Source organism: Tympanuchus pallidicinctus, unplaced genomic scaffold (genome assembly GCF_026119805.1).
Source record: "Tympanuchus pallidicinctus isolate F22 unplaced genomic scaffold, pur_lepc_1.0 scaffold4, whole genome shotgun sequence".
NCBI lineage: Eukaryota > Metazoa > Chordata > Aves > Galliformes > Phasianidae > Tympanuchus > Tympanuchus pallidicinctus.
This window is the reverse complement of record NW_026294758.1, coordinates 17562653-17585445: the sequence shown is the minus strand read 5'-3', so window position 1 is coordinate 17585445 and position 22793 is coordinate 17562653. Positions and strand designations below refer to the sequence as shown.

The 22793-nt window shown below is 38.2% G+C and overlaps 2 protein-coding genes across 8 annotated transcripts in view; one reads left to right on the top strand and one right to left on the bottom strand.

Moving 5' to 3' along the window:
- The window catches only part of SLF1 (SMC5-SMC6 complex localization factor 1), a 43071-nt gene extending 40894 nt beyond the window's left edge, over positions 1-2177 (bottom strand). For 5 of the 6 annotated variants that reach the window (XM_052700577.1, XM_052700581.1, XM_052700579.1 and 2 more), the window contains exons 1-3: positions 1925-2177; positions 1692-1805; positions 1444-1519 (exon numbers count right to left, since the gene is read on the bottom strand). In XM_052700577.1, coding sequence (XP_052556537.1) covers positions 1444-1519; positions 1692-1805; positions 1925-2134 — 400 coding nt within the window. In that variant the 5' untranslated portion in view covers positions 2135-2177. Of the gene's footprint in view, positions 1-1443; positions 1520-1691; positions 1806-1924 lie in introns of those variants that run through there. The other variant, XM_052700582.1, reaches the window with a different exon arrangement.
- A 9-nt stretch (positions 2178-2186) lies between these two features.
- KIAA0825 (KIAA0825 ortholog) overlaps positions 2187-22793 on the top strand; it is a 227043-nt gene continuing 206436 nt past the window's right edge. Inside the window, exon 1 of one of the 2 annotated variants that reach the window (XM_052700575.1) lies at positions 2187-2291. The gene's annotated coding sequence lies outside the window, so the exon portion shown is untranslated. The remainder of the gene's footprint in view (positions 2292-22793) is intronic. The other variant, XM_052700574.1, reaches the window with a different exon arrangement.

Here is a 22793-nt window from a genome sequence, read left to right as displayed (position 1 = left end):
GGCAAAGCATATCTTGGGTCCAGGCTGCTTTCCGAGGAGTACTACATAGCCAGAGAGGGTTCAACTCTTCTCTCTGTATATAACTATTGGCCTACTAGTGACTACTTTGCCTGATATTACCAAGAACCAGTCAGAAGAAATTTCACTTCTCTGTGAACAGAGGAGCTGTTTTTAAGCATTTACAATGTTTGGATAAGACTTCACGATGTAACTGATACATAAGAAACCTTTTATCTAGGCACCAGTGAAGATCAATTAAAAAAAAAAAAAAAAGACACTGTGATATCACTTTGCAAAAACGTAAAAAGGTAAATCTAAGCTTAAACACAAGAGTAGTAGAATGAGGAAAAGGTGTTTTCTGTAATTCGAAGGATCACAGAATTGTAAGGACTTCTGAAATCCTTACAATGGAGGGGACTTCTAAAGATTGATCCCAACCTCCTTGCTAAAGCAGCTTCCCTACAACTGGTCACACAGGTAGGTGCACAGATGGGTCTAAAGTCACAGAAACACAGAATGGCCAGGATTGGAAGAGAGCTCAAGGATCATCAAGCTCCAAACCCCCTGCCACATGCAAGTCTACCAACCTCCACATTTAATACTAGACCAGGCTGCCCAGGGCCCCATTCAATCTGGCCTTGAACACCGCCTGGGACGGGGCATCCACAGCCTCTCTGGGCAGCCTGTTCCAGCACCTCACCACTCTCTCTGTAAAGAACTTCCCCCTGACATCGAACCTAAATCTCCCCTCCCTCAACTTCAAACCAGTTCCCCTTGTCCTGCAGTTAACAACCCTTTCAAAGAGTTGACTCCCCTCCTGTTTATAGGCTCCCTTTAGGTACTGAAAGGCTGCAATGAGGTCACCCTGCAGCCTTCTTTTTTCCAGGCTGAACAAGCCCAGCTCCCTCAGCCTGTCTTTGTAGGGGAGGTGCTCCAGTCCCCTGATCATCTCGGAGGACCTCCTCTAGACCTTCTCCAGCAGCTTCCTGTCTTTTGTACTGCGGGCTCCAGACCTGGACACAGTACTCCAGATGTGGCCTCACAAGAGCAGAGTAGAGAGGGACAATCACCTCTTTGTCCCTGCTGGCCACCCCTCTTCTGATGGACCCCAGGATACCATTTGCTTTCCGAGCTGCAAGAGCACACTGCTGGCTCATTAAGCTTTTCGTGCATCAGAATCCCCAGGTCCTGATTCTAGAGTACCTCCAAAGAAGGAGATTCCACAACCTCCTGTGTCTCCGGGCAGCCTGCTCCAGTGCTCCCATACTCTAACAGTTAAGAAGTTCTTCCTTATCTTAGTACAGAACATCCCTTATTTTATGGCTGTACACTACTGCAAGGAGTCTGCCCCCACTAACTTGACTCCCAGTTCATGAAATGAAAACCGAGTTTAACTGTTCAGTTCTAGTATTGGTTCCTTGAAATTTTAGCAAACCTACTTACCTGCAGCACAGGCAGCTAGGAACTTTTCACTCTTGCAAAGCTTTTTTGCTATAAGATGTGTGCAGTTCCTGTATTTCTAATTAAAAACAAAACAAGGCAATTACAACAACAGCTTTATCAATGGAAACATTTACCTTTTTTTGTTGTTGTCGTTATTAATACGTAACTCCACATTACTACACCGTGTTTTACTTCATAGCTTGCTTTCCCTTTCCGCCTTAACCATCACGCGCTTTGATAAAAAATACCTTATTATCAACAAAAACACAGTCCAGTCTGAGTAACATCTCACGCAGTGCTTTTTTCTCTTTCTTTCTAAATCCAGTGAACTGGATTCTCCGTTTCCGGCCGCCATCCGCCGCCTGTTAAGAAGTAAACAGACCGACTCGCACACAGAGCACACGTTACGACGATCGTATTCGTGCCCTCATAGGCGATCCGAGGACACGGGAGGCACACCGCGAGGAGCCGCGTTACCCACCGACACGCCGGGAGCTGCCGCGCTGCCGGAGGACCCGCTGAGGACCGCCGCAGGCCGAACGCTCACGGCCGGGCACCGAAGCCCCGCCACGGAGCGATCCTGGAGGAGCTCCCTTCTTCTTCCTCCTCTCCTCCTCCTCCTTCTCCTTACAGGCGAAGCCGCTCGCCGCCCGCCCCGACGCACGCGGACCGCGGGCCCAGCAGGCGCCATCCCGCCTGACGCCAGGCGCACCGCTCCCCTCCGCCTTCCCGCCTTCCCCTGCCCCGCCCCCGGATGTGGCTGTGCGGCCGTTCCGGCCCGTTGTCACTGACGCTTCGCGGTCGCTGGGGCTGCTGCTGCGGAGTCGAGCGGGGAGCCCGGCCAGTGGGTAAGTGAGCTGCGGCCAAGCCGCGGTGCCGAGCGGGAGGCGCTCCGAGGCCTCCTCTGCTGGCGGCGGTGTGGGCGAGGCCCACGGCATTGCGCACTTCCCGGCTCCTCGGGCGGCTGTAGTGGGGCCAGGGTGGGCGGGAGGGGAAGAGGAGGAGGAGGCGGAGGAGGCGGTGGTGTGGCGACAGGCCTCCCCTGCGCTGGGAAAAGGGACCGGGAAGGCGGGGCGGGAGGGCTGTGCTGGAGTCACGCTGGCGCCGCCTCAGGGGCTCGGCCGTGCCTTGTGCCACTGAAAATCACGGCTCTCATTGCTCGCAGGAGTAGGAGCTGGTCTTGCCGAAGACGCTGATAGAAGCCGAGCAGACCGCGGTGTAGAAGCAATAGAAATGCCGCCTCTAGCCCGGGGGTGCAGGTGCTCTGTGTCCTTCTCTGAGCCTCAGGATCTCCCAGGTCTCTGTTCCGCTCGCACTGGGTGCTGGAGCACAAGCTGGGGCAAACTCACCCCTATCGAATTTAGTGACTTCTTTTTTTTTTCTTTTTTTTCTTTCTTTTTTTTTTTTTTTAACTACGAAGCTTCCTAAAGTAGTTTAGCATTCTGATTGTACACCAAGCGCTCAATTTCGAACTTAGAAATACTAGGATGGCAGTTGTTTTTCAAAGCGTGATGCATGGCTCTTGGTTCCCTGCGTCGCCTCAGACAGAGAATGGGTTGTACACGAGAAATAGTTCAGTGCATCATAATGAATAAAATAGGCTTTGTAGAACACTTTCTTTCTTACACTTGCAGTTGAGAAGTTGAAGGCATGCATCCTGGTTCACAAAGAAGAAAAGACAATTTGAGTTTTTTTCCTTAGAAAATTGAATCTGCTTTCTCCCCCTCCCGTACAGTTTGGAGGCAGCAGTGGACAATTCGCTGCACACTGAGACAACTGTTCTTTTCTGAAGTTGTATAAACTGAGATATGTAAGGCAACACTTTCTGAAGTGCTGTGTACGGCATCCTAGGAGAAGAAGCAAGGCTTTGAACTCATCACTGCTTTACAACAAGTATTCTAGGAGGAAATCAAACAAACATTTCAGAAACAAAAAGCAACCACTGGGCTTTAGACATCTAAAATTTGGCTGTACGTTGGGCACCTGGTTCTAAACCTGTCTGAGCTTGCCAGCAATCAAAAATAGAAAATTAAATTTACCTGGCCTCATGAGCCTTGTGCTGCTGCTTATAAAATATTCTGGTACCCCACTGACTTAGTGAAGATGATGGTGAGAAATTTATTTTGGATTCCAATCTATGTTTTGATTTAATGCTGCACGTAAGACATGCAGCCATGCATTGAATAACTGTGTGAAGGAAAAACATTCATCCTGTCTGTAGACTCGCTTCTATTGTAACGGCAGGGTAAAGTTATGCAAAAGCTGTGACCACTTGTGAAGACCCAGTGAAAACAGATTTAGGTTGCTGCTCTTACTGCTTAATGAAGTTTTTTATTATCTAGTTTCAGTAACATTGGAGCTGTATTATTGTGCTCCACAGTGAAGAAGCAATCATCATCTACCTCTGTCATTGGTGTTTATTGTTGGCATTGAAAAATCTTTTAACATCTACGTGAATATTCGGAATCAAATAGCGGTTTCTATTGTTTGCATTACTTGATTGACAGTGGAAATTAGTTGTGCTCTCTATTATGTACCTGTTTCACCTTTACACCTTCCCTAGTGAGTCGTCATCACTCAACAGGAACTAGTATTGATTTTCATAATTGAAATGCAGGAAGTCCCAGATGTGTTTGTTTTTCAAAACATAATTGGAAGTTTAGACTATGCTTAATTTGTAACCTCTAAATAATATTTGTTACTTGAAAATTTTCTGTACTAGAAAACAAGAGAGGAAAAAAATAAAACTGTCTCAGAATAATTAATTCTGTGATTATTTACTTATCACTCTTCAATTACTTTAAAGTTAAGTGTTATTATTAACAGTTATTAAGCAGTGGTAACTGTAGTGCTATGCCACAGGGCTCTTAACAGATTAGAGAAGTCTTGTGTGCAACACTGTAAGGAAGCTACCTGCTTGTGTAATAACTGTTGTCTTTAGAAATTGATATTTTTTTCTTGAGTCTGATACAGAAAGTCAAAAGAAATGAGAAGTCAAGCGTTTCATGTTCACTTAAAAATATATTGTTACTGAAGTGTAACTTTAAGACATTAAGACTATGTTTTTTACCTTCCTTTTGGTGATGCCTGCTAAATTAGGGTTTCACTTATGCTCTTTCTCTATTTTTTGTAACAAATCTGAATTCTTTTCTGAATCTGAATTCTTTTTTCCTATTCTTACTGTGATGTGATCATAGTAGTTAAATATTTCTTACATTTTGTTCTTATTCTCATGAGTTAAGATTAGTTCTCATAAATCTAAGGAGTGGACTGTTTAATAGAAGCATGCTCCAGTACCCCTCGGTTTCTTTGTTCTTTCAAGGTGTTGGTCAAATATGTTGTTTAATTGCTCAGTATTATAAACTGTATTTAATCTCTTGGTCTGTGGGTTTTAGATATATTTCTTTACACTTTTTTTTTTATTCTTAGGGCTATACAAATGACATTCCACTTAAAAAAATACATAATTCTTCATGTGTATTCATTTACTCGTTCACAAAAAGAATTGACTTTCGTTGTTTCCATTCCACATCCCTACCAGACTTCTTTCTGCTTCTTTCTTAGTTTTGTTTCCTAGAGAGACGTGGTTCCTCTCAGGTCCCTCCGAGTCTCCTCAGAAAGGTTGGAAAGAAAATACAGTGAAAATAGTGCTTGTGGATTGAGATAAGTATACGGAGATCCTTCACCAATTGCTATCACAAAATACTAGGCAAAACTAACTAGTGTAGGGAGAATAATGTAATTTATTACACAACAGACACATCAGTGAGAATGGAAAGCAACTTTCTTTTCTCTGCTATCTTCTGCTGAGTGGTGCAGAGGAACAGGAACGGGGTTTGTGGTCAGTCTGTAACTCTTCATCTCTGCCACTTGTTTATGGACTTTTTTTTGCCCCTTCAGGAACTCACTGCCCCATCCACTGCTGTAGAGAGCTCTGCCTGGAGAACCTCCTGCCCTCCTCCTGCGCTGACCTGAGTACCTGTGTGGCTGCTTCTCTCCCATTTCTCACCCCTCTCTCCCAGCTGTTGTAGTGCAGCAGTGTTTCCCTCTCTTACATTTGCTCTCCCAGAGTGCATCCAACTTCTCTTGTGGCTTGCCAGTGACAGTAGTAGATCCCTGTTGGAGCAACTGGAGCTGCTCTCCTATGGGGCACTGCTAGGCCCTCAGAGGCCACCCCTGCTTCCTCTTCTACCAGTACCTTGCCATGCGATATCTTCCATCATACAGAGAGGTTTAGTGTTTGGCTGATTTACTACACAGTGTGAAAAAAGATTTGTTAGAGCTGTTTTTTCTGTCCTCTTTTTAAGATTTTTTTCTACTAATTTTTATACAGTTGTCACTCTCTGCTGGTGTACACATATATATATGTTAAAAAAAAATTAAAATGGCAAATGTTGGTCAAACAGTAATCACAGCTTTGGGAAAACAACCTGAAGCTACACTGAAAAGTCAGACAAAAACAAAAACAGTACAAAGTGTCTCCACACTGCCTTCTTGTGGAGAAAAATCTAACTTTGTGTCCTATTCTAAACCCATTTTTTAAGGCTGTCATCAGTATTAAGCACCGACTCTGGCTTTGTCGTAACAGTGAAGGAAAAATTTAAAACTTTCTTCTATAGTGATAAATCACTACTAGAATTAGAAGTAATAACATAATATAAATCCCCAGAAGCTAGAATAGTTTGTTAGGAGTTCTTCTGTGAAGTACTTCTGGTTTCTTTCATGTGCTGATGAATACAGAAATGGCAGAACGTGCACTGTTAAATGGTTGCTTTTCTTCAAGCTGTACTGACTGTGTAAACTCTCAATTATCATAACTTTGTGTTTCTGTTCAAAATCATCTTATATGGCCTTTTTCAGAGGAATCAATTATATTTCTCTTATTTAACCATTTTGCTTACTTTCATTTATTTATTTGTTTGTTTGTTTGTTTACTTATTTGGGGGTTTTTGGGGTTTCTATAAGCTTAGCCTTATGTCCTGGCATTCATCTACTGTTCTGCCAGTTTATGTTATGTTAATGTGCGTTTTGTTGAGAGACAAATGTACACAGTGCAATTCCATAACTTGTTCAGTAACTCTTCTGTAAATGATGTCAAGCTATATCTGCTAGATACATGTATTAGTTCACTTACTAAGAAGTTATTAAAATGCACTACATCAGTGAACTTCAATCATTCATGACTTGTAGTAGATTTTTTTGTTTCTTTTCAAAATAGAGCAGGATGGTGTTTGGTTTTTTTAATATAATACTTTCAAGAGAAGTTTGCCTTAGGATGCTGCTGAATCTTTAGTCTCTTAAAGGCTATAGTACAGTAGTAACTTATGTATTCATTGGTGGTTTTTATCAGAAATAATACTCTTAAGGAGACAGTACTTGCGAAAAATCAATCCACAATCAACTGTCTGAATAATACAAAAAAAAATAGTCATATTAATGTAAGAACATATTGCCATTTGATAGGAGGTTTCTGTTCAGATAGGCTTGAAGGATTTGACAGTCAGTTGAGCCAAATGTGCTAAACACCCAATGTTTTTATTTTTCTCAGTGAGTCTTATGAAGAATTTATTTGAATTGATAAGAGATTTTGCCTGATTTCTGTTTCTCATCACACTTGTGGAATTGGAAGTGAATTGGCATGTTGTTATTCAGAAAATTACTGTCTGATTCTTCTTGTCTTTGGTATACCAAAACTGAGACATGTAAGTCAGTCTTCCATCCAGAGATAACACTCTTTGATGTGAATGAAAAATACCTTCAGCTGAGGAGTCAGCAACATCCTTTTGTGATTTGTAGTCACAAGAGCTTCTGAGAATTGGAGAGGTCCTCCAAATAACTTCCTAAAAATAATCTAAGGATTGCAGAAAAGGCAGCTAGACCTTTTGCAGAGGAAGCACTTTGACAGTCTCTCATACACAGACTGAAAGATTTGCTTTGAAGCAGTGGTGTAGATAAGGTCACTCCTTCTTTTCTTCCACTTACCCAGTGAAGCAGTATTTATTATTGTAGTAGGTAATTGCTGTTAGTGGTTTCTCCCAGCTGCAGTGTTGGTATTGACAGAAGAGCACTGAGGTTGGCAGCACCTCTTGCAACGTGATTGCTCATAAAGATCATCATTAAGGGCTGAAGTACCAGCATGCTGAAATCACTGACTGGGGACAGAGTATCTTTTCGGGAATCTGTGGAGAGCATGAAAGATTCTTTCAGGGAATGCATTATGAGCTGTTCTATGCAAGCATAAATTTTATAAGGTTGTTACCCTGCTGCTGCATTTCTTTCCTGCTGCCCCATTCCCAACAGTATCCTCAAAGATTTGTTAGGCAGTTGTACTGCCAGATTAAAATGAAGCTTAGATATCCAAAGACCTGCTTCCCTGGTGTTAAGAGGTAAACAGAAGCCTTCTTCTACAGAAGCTAAAAAGTGACTTTGCACTAAGACTTGCTGATAAGAATGGTCAACAAAATATGGATCTTTTCAGTAAAGAGAATGTTGTAAGTGGAATTATTTTTATCTTAGTTCATAAATTCTGGGGATAAGTAGCCTTTGAGACATGTCTTCTGGAGAGCAGATACCACTTAGTGCAGCAAACACTTCCTGTGCTTTGCTGGGGGAAGATTGAAGGTTGATGACAGTTCACAGGAAAGTAAGGTCAGTATGATAGAAAGAGAAACAAAAATCTTCAAAGTTAAATGGCAGATGCTATTTAGAATGTCGTTAATCATTAATTTTTGATTTGAAGTTTCAGAGTTACTTGAAGAAACTGATTTACATAAAATAGACCTAAATAAGCTGTGTTTAGTGTGTTTAGTTTTTTGTGTTTAAATTACAGTGAAAATTTTTCCAAGCAAAATGTACACCACTTAGATTTCAGGATAAGTTTTATTGTGAGCTTGTCTTTGAAAGAGACAATTGTTGCATTGCCTATGTGATTACTGAAATGTAACCCTAACAAATAATATAGTTATGTAAAAAAGAAAGCTTTTGGATACTTTTTTTAAATTGAAGCTCTCACACTGTGATTTGGGTTCAAAAGACCACTAGTGATGGAAGAACTTCATTCCTTCTGGGTTGAATAGAAAAATGGCCATGTTTCCTAGGCACTGATAGTCAAAAATGGAGTTTAAGCTGTTTTGAATTCATTACCTGCTGGAAAGCTTTTCAGGGAGTTTACTGCTCTTCAATCTGAGCTTAGGTTTATTTATAAACCCTTCTATAGCCTTTGTTCTTATGCCAGGGTTGGTCTTTACCTAAAAGTCTGAGTAATATGTTTCTCAATTCCCCCTTTTAAAACTGTGTCAGCTAGCTAGCTGTCAGCTCAGTGATGTGCCTGATCTCTTCTCTCTTGCAGAATTCGATTCAGTATCAAGTTTAAGTCATCTGAATGGCAATGCAAAAGACTGCCAGAACATTACTCTGCTCTACTTTGCAATTTCCTCCTCTCTTCATTTTTAAATTTTGTTTGATAACATCAAACCTCTTCATACACTGTTGCCTAATTTTATTTCTCATTAGTTAATATAGGTGAAATAATCAATTTGAGTGTTTCTGCTTACAGTTTCAATTTTAGCAAATATGATACTTATTTAACTTGTCCAAACATGCTGAAACTATCGAATTTTAAGTTAAAAACATTCCCATTCTGAAATGGCAACACTGACAAGTTCACTCAAAAGGGAAAAGAGGAATAATTTATAAAAAGAACTGTAGATAATGATGCCATCCAGTTGTTTTAAAGTGCATCTACCTTACCTTTAATGAATTAGATTTGTCAACAGCATATGTTTTATGCACTACTTCTAATGAAGTGGCATACCAGCACTACAGAGTACTTTGAGGTTTATTCCTTCAAAGCTTTATGCTGTCGTAAAGCAGACCTTTTTAAATAATAGATACTAAAAACTACATTTAAATAACATTAAGGTTGTGACACAAACACCAAATGACAAACTTCAGGCAATTCAAAGTTAGAGCTGACAACTTGTCATTAACTTGCATTGTTGCTTTTTAAAAAAGAAGCATGATTGCATGATTTAAGGATTGAATGTCAGACTAACTTCACATTTCTTGGCTTTTGTGGGCTGGAGTTACAACCTTACTGTCATTTTTAATACAGCTTTTTGCATAGCCTCTATTTTCAGAAAAGTAATAAAAGCAATGCAAAAAATACAGGCTTTGTTGGCTTTGTTCTTCGTTTGAAGTACAGATGAGAAAGTATTGGCCAAAGAATAGGGGCTGATGGTCAGACTTATCTACAGGTATTTTAAACTTCCTCTTGTCTTTGTTTATTCTTCTGCAGAAATCCTGAGAAAACAGTTATAGGAACTATAATGCTGGGGTGCTGTGCTAAAACTTTCCCATATAAATAATGATTTTTTAAGAAAACAGAAAAAGGAAAAAAAAAATGCATGAAAAACCGCAGAATAAGGAATAAAGCAAGAACTGAATACAGGTAGAAAGCATTCAAAATACGATTTAAGATTACCTCAAATATTGTGAAACAAAAGATCTGAACAAAATATTTCCTATTATTTCTCATACATACTCTTCCCATTAAGCATAATGGATCTTTATATTCATGAGCATGCCTGTGTAAACAGTCCTTTCATTCCCTCTGTATGACTGTTCAAGGTCGATGAGTCTGCTTTGTGCAGTCTACCATTTTCGTTGTAGTTTTGTTGATAAAAGACTAGCGTGAACTGGCACTGCTGCCTTGTGGGCAGGCCTCCACCAGTTGCTCGCTGCCATTCACTGCCCCATGCCACCACTAGTGGTTGTATAGCTGCCTGGTAAACACTGGTGGGTATGCTTGCAGAGAGCGGAGCTGTTGCAGGAGGAGTAGAGTATAGTTTTTCGGAGTTAGATTTTATCCACCTGACTTCCTTCTTTACGTTAGTATTTACAAACACTAGCAGGTGCAGCAGTCAGTCTCTACTTGTTAAAATATGATATTCACCTCAAACTTCCTTTTTTTGTTTTGCTATTCAGTTTTGGGGGGGAAACCACAAGATAGATTAATCTGAATGCAACTTTTCCATGCAGATCAGAAACAGTAACTCGTTATGTGATGCCTAAAGGTTTCTTTCAGGTACCATGTGCTATTTGGTTAGATTCTGAGGTCTTCTAGTTTCTTAATCTGCAAATGTCTCCTTGTTGCTTTTCTACCTTTGGAACAACAAAGTGAAGTTTTACGCAACTAATGTGATTCATGTAACAGGTAACGACAAAAATGCAGATTTATAAAGTTAAAGCTTTTTAACATTTTGAATTTGGACTATTTTTTATCAGTTGGAATTAAGAAGCATTCAGTATTATAAATGAGAAATTATACAAAAACATAGTCACTTAGGATTTTTATTTATGAAGATATTAATTCCTCAAATATTACCTATTAATAATTTTGGTAATTTCTTTTTGCAAAGGACCATTGAAAAAAGAGTTACTTGAACATTATGCATGGTCTCTTAAAACCAAATATGAGAAGAAAATACAGTGACTCAATTTATGTTTAAGTGTTTGTATAAATTGTACACCAATTTCTTCTGAAATTGAGTTGCTATACTGCACATGTGTTAAAGTTCTAACCATGTGGTAAAATGAGACCTGTTCAAAAGAAGATACTTCTGGCTTCTAATCAAGAATATGCATGAATTTTTATTGATTGAGAAAAATGTTAGATAATGCTGCATTTAAAATCAAGAGGTTTTTGGAAGATCTTGGCACTTTGCTCAGATTAACTATTTTATGAATTCTTACCACTTTATGCCAGATAGAAAAAAAAATGACTAGATGTTTTTACGTAAGAAATGTGTAGGTATTATTTTCAGATTACACTAGCATCACTTTTTCAAGAAATGTGAAGAAGGTATCTCTTTCTTTGTTGTGTAGAAGACATGGCTTAATTGAAACCATTGTTTTTGAAATTATGATTTTTATTGTTTCTGAAGGTGCTGTGGTACAGCAGTGCAGCATTCCTTTCTGTTTATTGTATTTGGAGCAGAATACTGTCTGTTCCATAATACAGAGAACTCTAATCACCTCCCTTGACCCTAGGAGTAAAGGTCAAGAAAGGTGCCCTGTCTCTCAAGTTATCTGAATCTCTTTGTGCAATCAATCTACGTTTCCAGTCTTTTTATATGCATTGTCATTACTGCATACCGGTACAAAGGTCTAAATGTAATAAAAATTGTAATAGTTTCAAGAAGTGGGAGCTATAGGGAGCTATATCATCTAGTAGTACAGATAGAGAGCTGGATTATTTGAAATATGAATAGTATACTATACAGCTATTTTGATTCTTACTATACCATTTTACTGGGATCAATGAGTTGTGTCAGGTTATGCAGATATAGTGGGTGATGAGGAATACAGCCCACTTGATTCTTTTCATATTACCAACTTATCCCTGGAGTACCTGGTGATATAAAAAATTGAAAAAAATAGCCATTCTGTGATTCTGTGATCTTGCTGTGAACATTAGTGATTGTGGAAATCCAGATGTGAGCTCTAACTGTTAGTCCTGTAACTGTACTGTATTAGTAGAAAGTGTAGTTCCTTTGCAGTAGAACTGTAAACACTATCTAGGCATAAACCATTTCTTAAAGTGATTTTATAAATTCATGAAAAACAGACTTTTATTGTTTTGGTGTTTTCTGACTTCTTACCGAATAATCTTTTAAAACACCTTTGATTGGTCTTAAATTACACCTATATATTAGACAAGCAATTTGAGGTATTAAAACAAATATTTTATGTGAGGCTTCTTATAGGCAGCATCTTGATCTGTTTTCTTTTTTTTTATAACTAGTAACACTTCAAAATCTGATTGAAACTTTAAATAAGTCAAAATGTTAGGAAGCAGTAGACTTCCCCATGATTAGAGAGTCTAGTGTATCTATGTGAAGAAAATATACTGAAATGTATTTTGCTTTGATTAATCCACATAAACATCAAATAGAATGCTAATTATACAATACTGTGCTTCATCACAGAAATCAATTACTTTTAAACTGATGTGTGTGAAGCAGCAAGTTACATTATCAAGATCTACTTTGAAGACAAGCCAACAGTGAGGAAAATAATTACAGATCTTGTCCTTTTGCAGAAGGTTATTTGCCTTGAACATATTTCCTGTTGTCAAGTGCTAACCTTTCTTAGACTGTCACTGATGTTGTTGAATATAAAGCTGTCTTCCTTGAAAGTCTGATTTATATTACATTCTAGAAACAACCATTGGTCAACTGTAGAAACAAGATGATCTTGAAACAGATCCTACGAGATCTTCTGAATAGAATTTTTTGTATAATCTTATTTTTAATGCAGTTTATTGTTAACTTATGACATGAAATTATCACCTTTTGCATGCAGTTTTTTCTTTTTTTTGAAAGTGCTTGCTTCTTTAAACACAGTTACCACTGTTGGTTTGCTAATCCTGTGAGTCAGTCTGCACTAAACAAGAAGCTTTTATCAAACCCTTGGCAGCTTCAGTGAAAATTAAAAAGCATGCTTTACTGTAGAGATTGTCAAGACTGGAAATAATATTTGTCCAGTCGGACAGCTTGCTTTTGTAGTTGCTAAATGAAAGTTGAGATTCTGTCTCTTCCTTGAAAGCTTCTGTGTCAAGAAGGTAATTTGGACTGTTTGTGGTTTGACAGGGATTATTAAAATCAGATGAAGTGAAGGGAAAGAAGTGTGAGAAAGCAAAATTGACAGTGACACTCTCTATTATTTGCAGCTTGGATCATGATGACTATGTTGATATGATAGATTCTAAATGCTAGGTTCACTGTTGGGATATATTAAGCAGCAAATACAGTAAAATGCAGTTATGGATTATTTTTCTGACTTAACAAAGCCATTCAGCACTTACCTTCATTGGGAAATGTAAAGGAGGGAGCACACCCGAAGAAGAGACAAGAGAGGCAAATGGTGGGAAGAAGGAGGTGGTCCCAGGGAAAATTTAATTTTCTCTTTTGTTATTAGATTTAGATAAAACACTGTATTCTTTCTTTGAGTCCATACAGTTTGCCTTGTTTACTTCAGAGGGAATGAAGCTGAGAATTGAGGATTAAGAATTGATGGAACTGGTTATAAGATTTCTTTTCCAGATACTGGAATTTTGGTAGGAATTTTCTTAGGATGTATAATTTTACATAAAGTAAGCTGAAGTCTTAAGGATTGCTATTGCACATCAATTTTTCATGACTTGCATCTTGCATGTTATTTTTAAATAGTATTCTTTTATGCCACTTCGAGATAAATTATTTAAAATCTTAAATTATTGCAGTATTCATATAGCTGAATTTTTAATTGCTGAAGATACATTAGCTGCACACTGTATTCATCTTTTAGCAGCTAGTGAATATACAATGTATTATTTAATGTTAATCCTTTGTTTTATCTGTAGATTGTATAGGTAAACTTTCAATTTTTGAGCAGACAAGTCAGGGCAGATGTAAGACATCTGATCTGATCAGTTGAGTCTGAAGGTTGTTCTCATTTCTATGTGGTTTCCTTTTTTGTTTTCAGAACACAGTTCACAGAACTTTGTGAAAAAATCAGGCTTGGGCCAGTATTCAGTCTTGAGTCTTACTGATTTAATAGGAAGTTAGAGAATTGAAAGGAAAACTGGTGACACATAAAAGCCTTTGCTGTTATTTAGCACAGCCAAAGCTTTGTATCTTTCAGACAACGTTGTGGCTAAAAATGCAATGTTTGAAGAGTTGAACCATGCCAGTATAGCAAGGCCCGTCTCTCATCTTCACCTGTCTTCACAGTCTAGTGAAGTGTATTAGCATCTGGAGTGATTCATCTCCCAGAACAAAAGGGGTAAGGGAGCAGAGTGACTGCAGGAAAAGAGGTTACTTGAAATAGTTTGCAGATGTGCAAAGTAGGGACTGCAGAGAGATCAGAGGCTGCTGATGAAAACAAAGGAGGGACATTGGTAAAGAAGGTGCTCCAATAAAGGAGAAAGCAGAGTTTGAATTGTGAGAGAAGGGTGCAAAGCCCCAATGTAAGCTGGAAGAGAGAATGTAAGTTACAAACACTCAGCCTGATGCAGATCTTGAAATAGAAGAGGACTTAAAATGTGTGCATAGGACAGTTGGGGGGGGAGGTAACAGACAAAGCAATGAGATATTTCTGTGCAAGAAATGAAATGTGTAGCTCTGCAGTTGCAGAAGCCTGTACTTGAACTATCAAAAAGGTTAGCATTACAGTTTTCTGTTTTGTTGGAAGCGCCACATAGAATCATAGAATGGCTTAGGTTAGAAGGGTCCCCAAGGATCTTCAAGTTCCAACCTTCCTACCACAGGCAGGGCTGTCAGCTGCTAGATCAAATACTAGATCAGGTTGATGAGGCTCTGGACATCTAGCAGTGGTTGGACATTCATGACATTTCTTGGCAGCCTCTGCCAGCACCTCACTACTCTCTCAGTAAAGAGTTTCACCTGATATCTTATCTAAATCACCCCTCATTTGGTTTAAAACCATTCCTCCTATCCTATCACTATCTACCCTTGTTTAAAAATTGATTTCTCTCTTGTTTATAAACTCCCTTTAAATATAGCAGGCTGCAATGAGGTCTCCCTGCAGCCTTCTCTTTTCCAGGCTGAACAAGCCTAGTTCTTTTAGCCTGTCTTCTAAGAGGAGGTGCTCCAGCCCTCTAATCATTGAAGATCACCGCACTCCTCTGGACCTTCTCCAAAAGCTCCACGTCTTTCTGATATTGGGGGCCCCAGGCCTGGACCCAGTACTTCAGCTGGGGCCTTACAAGGACAGAGTAGGGAGAGACAATCACCTCCCTGTCCCTTCTGGCCACTCCGCTTCTAATGCAGCTCAGGATGCTTTTGGTTTTCTGGGTTGCAAGCTCACACTGCTGGCTCATGCAGCTTTTCATCAACAGGGACCCACAAGTTCTTCTCATCAAGGCTACTCTCAAGGAGTTCTTCTCCCACTGTGTATACATACCTCAGGTTACCTTGATCCAAGTGAGTAACAGGCTGAGATCCATCTTCATTTCTGCTTAATGCTAGGCATAGTGGAAGACAGTCCTTAAGCCAAATATCTCAAAACATGAACAGGACAAAGGAAAGGAGAGGAGAGAAAGAGTGATCCTGCTTTGATCAAATTTAAAGAATAGGAATGGGTGATTGTTTCAGGGAACATTTAGATCTGAGAGGCAGGATGTCTCAAGAGCAGAGGCAAGCAGACTATGCACTCAGAGTAGCTCAGAGGATTAAGAGTTTTAGTCAACATACACTCATGCACACAGGCATCTATTTTTAGGTAATCCCTGTGAGCAGGAAGGAGAAACTCCCTAAACAAGTGCAGTATTGCTTACCTGGAGAGATACACTTGAGAGATAGCAAACCACTGAAAAGGAGAGAAGCAATGTGCAGCAGTGGATTTGATAGGTATTGCCATCAGGGTGACCCCTGTTTCAAGGTGCACTTTTCCTCTCTCTCCCATCACAGCCTCTCTCCTGTTTTTCTTCTCACTAAAATCTGCAAGCTTTTTCCACTTGCACGCTGCATCCGGATGGCCAACGCGTGATACAGAGCCCAAGTTGAATACCTGCTTGCAAAACAAGTCTTTGCAAAAACAAGATAAACTACCAAGGTCAGCTCTCTCTACAGAACAAGATACTTGCAGCTGCAGCCACAAGCATCCGTTCCCTTAAAATTGTCAGAATACTTTTTTCTGTCCCAAGATCATTCTTCAGTCAGGGGCCTTCAGGTCCCCAACACAGTGATCTACCCAAATAGTGTGTTATATATAATGCGTATAGCAGAACTAGGAGTTGAACTCTGCTCACAAGAGCATAAAACTTGTAACTGAATGTTTGGATTTGTATATTAGTGACGTAGGGAACTAGAAATAGCTGTGTTGGTAGTATATAGAATGCTGATGTATTATTCCAATTTCACATTTCAATGCAATATTTTACTTTTTTGATGTTAATAAGCAACACATACTTTTTAATTGTAGTCAGGCATCATCATTTTCCCCTTCTTCCTTTCTTCCTTACTGTTTAATACTTCTTACCCATCTCCTCAAAGAAAAAGGGAAGATCTCTCAGAGAAAAAGGGAAGATGCCCTGGTGAGGCCTCATCTGGAGTACTGCATCCAGTTCTGGGCTCCCCAGTACAAAAAAGACAAGGATCTCTTGGAAAGAGTCCAGCGGAGGGCCACAAAAATGGTGAAGGGTCTGGAGCATCTCCCCTGTGAAGAAAGGCTGAGTGAACTGGGTCTGTTCAGCCTTGAGAAAAGAAGACCAAGAGGGGACCTGATCCAGGTTTATAAATATCTGAGGTGTGGGGGCCATGTGGTGAGGCCGGACTCTTTTCGGTGGTGAGTAGGCAGGACAAGGGGAAACGGACATAAGCTGCAGCATAGGAAGTTCCGCACAAATGTGCGCAAGAACTTCTTTACAGTGAGGTGACGGAGCACTGGAACAGGCTGCCCAGGGGGGTTGTGGAGTCTCCTTCTCTGAAGATGTTCCAGACCTGCCTGGATGCCTACCTGTGCGACCTGCTGTAGGGAACCTGCTTTGGCAGGGGGCTTGGACTCGATGATCTCTAGATGTCCCTTCCAACCCCTACAATTCTGTGATTCTGTGATTCTATGATCTCATTTGCTCTCAACATAATTGTTTGTAGTCTTTTTTTTTTAGTATCAGGACTTTTTCTGATTTTGACAGGCCTCTTTTCAATTTATTCTACAGAATTGTTCTGTTTCCAACAGATACCCTTCTTGCTTTATGTGTATACATATCTCTTATTTTGCAGTCTTATTGTCCTGTTTACATGTGTTTTCCTGAACCTCTTATGTGCCGCTGTACTGTAAGTTTCTGTTTGCTCCCTTGCAGTTATGTTCTTCTGGTTATCTGATTTACAAAATACTTTCACATTTTCACAGGTTGTGCCACTGTGTTACAGTGCTGCAGGGTTCTCATGTACTCTCACTTACTCTGTCTCAGAGAGCTTGTGTTTATTGTAAGTGCAAGGGAATACTAATTATGTGGTACTTGAAAAGGTGGAGGTATGCTTGCTATGCATAGAAGTATATGTTTGGTAGCTTTGTAGTATTCTTTTTGCAGCTGTGAGCTGGCATTCTGATGTTAATTCTGAGAGTACACCTGAGCTACAGCAGTAGTTACCTGGACAAAAAACAATTGTAAAGAAGTTAGGGGCAAGCAAGGTAACCAGAGAGAATGGAAAGCAACCAAGCTGTAAGATTTATCACTGCCAAGTATTTATTGGTTCTTAGAGATCTGGATAGTCCTTCAGCTACTGATATAGGATATAATTCACTGTAAACAGCATTGCGTTGTATCTGTGCAATATGTAGCCTGTTAACTATGCTAACTAAAATGGTGGCATAAAGGTGTGAAAGTGAAAGACAGTCTCCTTCAAAGAAACTGGAAATATTTTCCTTTTTCTTTTTCTTAAGTGAATTTAATTTGGGGATAGTAACAAGTATAAAATATTTGTATTTGTTTGATATCTCTATTTAGTTGCACAGTTTATGTCATTCAGTGATGCTATTTAACTGCTTCATGCACAAGTATTTGTAAATGCAAGATTTCAAATTTAGCACAAATTATAGAGTACCTAATTGTAAGAACATTCAAAGTTCAGGTTCCAGGTAATGTAGAATTGGTCTAGGTTAATAAGAATTGGGAGGAATTTACCCTTCTTGAATGTGCAGAGTTAGTATGTTACTCAGGGAAATGCTCAAGTATATCTCTGTCTCCTCTTCTTTAGTATTTGTCAGATGGGAAGTTAATTGAATCAATATACCTTTTTTAATGTCTGTGGAATTAATTTGAAGGGCAAAGAGCAAGAATAATCTCAAAATTTAAAATTTCAGTGTTTACAACAAAAGATATTTGTAAGATATTTGTTCAGAAATGCAGAACACAGTAGATGAGAGGAGATGCTGGAAAAAGTGAGCATGAATTCCTTTGTTCCAGAGTAATTTCACATTCATCGTAGAGTTGCAGGATGGTCAGCGGGGACTTCAGGGAAGTCTGCTTGATTCCAATCCCCTGCCATGCACAGAGCTGCCACCCACCAGCTGAGTCTGCCCAAGGCCCTGTCTAAGCTGGACTTGAGCTCATCAAGGGATGGGTCATCCACAGCTTTTCTGGAGAGCTGTGCTAGGGCCTCAATGCCCTCATGGTGGAGAATTTCTTTCTAATATCTAACCAGATCTATTCTCTTCTAAAACTGTCAGTCTTTGTTCTGTTACTGCTCTCCCTGACAAGTGATCCCTGTCCATCTTTTTTTCTGTAGACCTCCTCTTTAAGTACTGTAAGGCCACTTGTGAGATCTCTCCAGAGCCTTCTTTCTCTAGTCTGAGGAAACCCTGCTCTTCCAGCCCCTCTTCAATAGAAACATAGAATGTTCTGCGTTGGAAGGGACCCTTAAAAATCATTTCTGAGATTCCTTGTTGTTTGTTCTTGTTAGTGTGTGATAGCTTGTACTTGGTTTTATTCTTGATGTAAATAACACAAATGTGTGTCATAATTTATGGAATTCTTTACTGCAAGCGTAATATGTGTTTTTATGTTTTTGCATAATTTACCATACCAATTTGCACTGCAATGTATAGTTCAGTATCAGCTGGGATATCTTTCCTTGTATAATTCATATTTAGTGTAAGACTTTCAGCTATGGGAAAGGTGCATATTTATTTATTTATTTATTTATGCGTTTACAGAAAATCATAATGTATTGGTAGTATTTGTGCGTAGCACAATTCTCCTTTTTTTTTTTTTTTTCCCCACTTTGTTTATTCAACTGAATCATAGGTAAGAAAATCTAAGTTAACATAATTTCATAACAAATAAAGGTCACCAAAGAGCTTGTTCAGCCTCTACAGAGGCCTTGGTCAGCAAAATTTAGCACACATTGTGATTAGTAACAATTTTTGATGATTTCTAAAGATAATTCCCTTTAGATTTCTATCAGCATTTCATGTGATGGAAAGGCTTCCTACTATATGGGGACTTGTTTCCAGAATCACTAGCACTAGAAACTTGTGCTTCATTACTATTTAATATATGATATCATATATCATATGATATAATATGATATCATATATAATAATTGTTAGCATGTTCATCTTTTGCTTCCATGTGATACCAGCTGTTAAAAGCTTGTTGAATAGGAGTATAAGCAAAGAATTTTATTTCTTTTTCTCAAGTGAGGGCATTATATATAACAAGCGTTTTCCTTACTTTTAAAATTTCCAGATAGGTTGTCAAAGGTAAAATAAATTTCAGAAGTCAAGTAAATTTAATTTTGAAATTGAGTAAAAAATACGTTACAACCATCACCATTTTGTGTTTTTCTCTATCAAATGTCACTGTCCCATAACAATTATTTTTATACCAGAGTGGATCTGCTACTTGGGTGGTGGGGACTCCTATATGTATAACAAGGTTTTCAAGATAAGTCCTAGATAGCTTTGAACTGAGGTTTTTTTTTAAACGTGGAGCAGCTCTAAAAGTTAATTATCTGAAAGGAGGGATTCCTTTGTTGACATATGACACTTAAGGAATACCTTGAATCAGTACATGACTTGGAGACTGATAAAGATGGTGAGAGAGCTATCGAGAATGATCCTCTGCTGGCCTATTAGGATGGGATTGTGAGCAGAGATCTGTAACTGATTTAAGTTAGACCTAGAAGTAAATCTCTAAAAATAGAGTCAGAATAAACAGCATGATTTGTAAGTAAGATGACAATGGATATGTTGCACTAAGTAGGATTGTTTTAAATAAGAGTAGAGTTTATTGTCAATAAATTGACTTCACATAAAAAAGAAGCCCTTTGGTTGTAACCCGGACAAGTTCTTGGTTTTCTTGTTTTCTTGGCTTTTACCAGTAAAGCAGGTTCTTCTGGGATTTCAAGGTATATTTTGTGGAGGAGCTGAACAGTTTTCTTTTCAAATACTTTCTGTTTGTCAAATCTTATATTTCATTCTGCTTATAGTTAAAACTGAACTTCCTGGTTATGAAATGTAAGCGTAACAGAAAGAATAGCACAGTCCATGCTGAAATGGAAGGCTAGGAGGTTAAGTTTAAAAGGAAGAGGAGCATGGGTTTCTGAATACGCAAGGTAAGTGTTAGAAAAGTTTGTCAAGAGCTGTCTTTTTTACCTCTGTGTATCTTTAGCTGAACTTTTCCATTCTTGTTCATTTTAGTGTATTCAGTTTTAGAATGTGACTTCCCAATTTTCTGAAACTGAAATAAGCCTGTAGGTTTGAATAGCATTCAAACTAGTCTGCAGTGTAGGAAGCTGTGAAACAGAATATGGAATCATACTGTCTTCCTTACATAGTGGTTTCAGTTATATGTGATTGAGAAAAAGAATATATGATTTTCTTTGAAAAATCTTGAAATTCATACGTGATACATGGGTCACATAACACCTATTCCAGGGCAGGAATTCTAGCTGAATGTTTGAGAGGTAACAAATGCCCTCTCAGAAATCAGTGTCTTTTCTGATGAACTCCTCTTTTGTAGTTACTGTCTAATTCAGAATAGTTACTATTCCTTCTGCCTTTGATGTGCTGCTTCAGCAAAGCCAGCTGATTTACTGTATATGTGTTTTCAAACAGAAGTAGACACTTCTGTTCGTAAATATATCTCAAAATAACAAGAAATTTGCTCACTTAACCTTTGAAATACTTTATTTATTTATTTATTTATTTATTTATTGCTCAGTAAAATTACACAAAACCACAACAGTTTCTTGAATGGATTTACAGATTTGTTAAACCTCACCTCATATTTTAGTGAGATGTTTAAACTGATCTGATTAGAACATGAACATAACACAGATATCTTTATGAAATTGTAACCAATCTAAAAACCAATCTGCACTGCAAAACATTTTTTCATATCTTGCTTAGCTTTCTGTCTAAAAAATGTCTGAATATCTAAAAAAAGACATTTTTTTAGCTTAAGAAATTCTTTAGAAAGTGTAAGCAAATGTGTGTATGTTTGTGTGTTGAAGTGTGTAAGTATGTGTTAACTCTTCAGTTGCTCTATTTAATTGCCTTAATTCTTTTATTAATACTTTATCCATTTTTTCTTCTATCTTCTCTAGTAAGTATTGTACCAAGACTACAGCTGCTGCAAAATAAATTACTTTTTGGTATTCAGAAGTCCAGCACTAAAACATCTGACAGCAGTTTCTTACAATGATGGTATAACAACACCCATATTTTGTATCTTCCATGATATGGCAACCAGAAATTGTTGTTCTATTTGGCTAACTCACAAGCCTAAGAAATAGCTTCATTTTTGTTTTTTAAAACGTTTATTTTTTTTTATAGGAAATAAAAAGTTCATTTAAACCAAAGTTTATATGATTTATGACATTATAAGTATTTTGTTTATAAAGTACTCTTTTTCTTTCATAATGCAAGAACTCTCATTTGAAACTTGGAATGTTTCTCTGCAGTTATTAGCTCTGAAGATGTAAAGAATGTGTGAGATACAGAGCTGAAACTGGAGAACGAAATATTCCACAAAGTAAATGTACAAGTAGTTTGCATGATGTTTTTCAGTCAATCTTTGGTCAGAAGTTATAGGAAAATTGTAAGATCTTCAAAGATACTGTGTTAAAATGTGAAGATGAAATTCTGCTTTAAGTAAAAATGTTGGTGTAGGACCTTCTCTGAGAGCCTGATTTTTGTGGTAAAAAATAAAATCAAACTGAAACAGACAAATAAAGAAAGAAAAAAAAAAAAAAAAAAAAGAAAAAAGAAAAAAAAAGTCTGAAAACATCAATAGTCAAATACTATTTCTTGAGGGAACAGAAAATTTAAACAAATTTTATGGGCAAATTATTAGCTAAAATAGGCACAGTACAATCAATAATTCATTAAAAGTTATTTAAGGTGACATAATACAACCTTTTAAATATAGTTTTCATGGAATTTTAAGAAATCTGTTAAACTAAAAAAGTAAAGGATAAAAATAATAAAAACAGATCAGAAAGATATACAACTGATCTTCTCTCTCATTCATCCTCCCATTTTCTTCTCTTTCCTTTTCCTCTTCCTTTCCTTTCCCTCCTCCTTTCTTTCCCTCCTTGCATACTGCTTAATTACAAAGATCTTAGAGTACTTATTTTGAAGAATAAGCCTACAGTACAAACAGCGTCTTCAATAACCACCTCTGAAGTAAAAATAAAATAAATATTGATCTGTTTTGGTAATAAAAAATGTTGTATTCATGAACTAAACAAACAAATAGTGCAGTCTTAAACTGTCTTTTATATCATTTTTATGATCTTATTAACATGCCAAATTATCTGTCAAGTTTTAGAAGTATG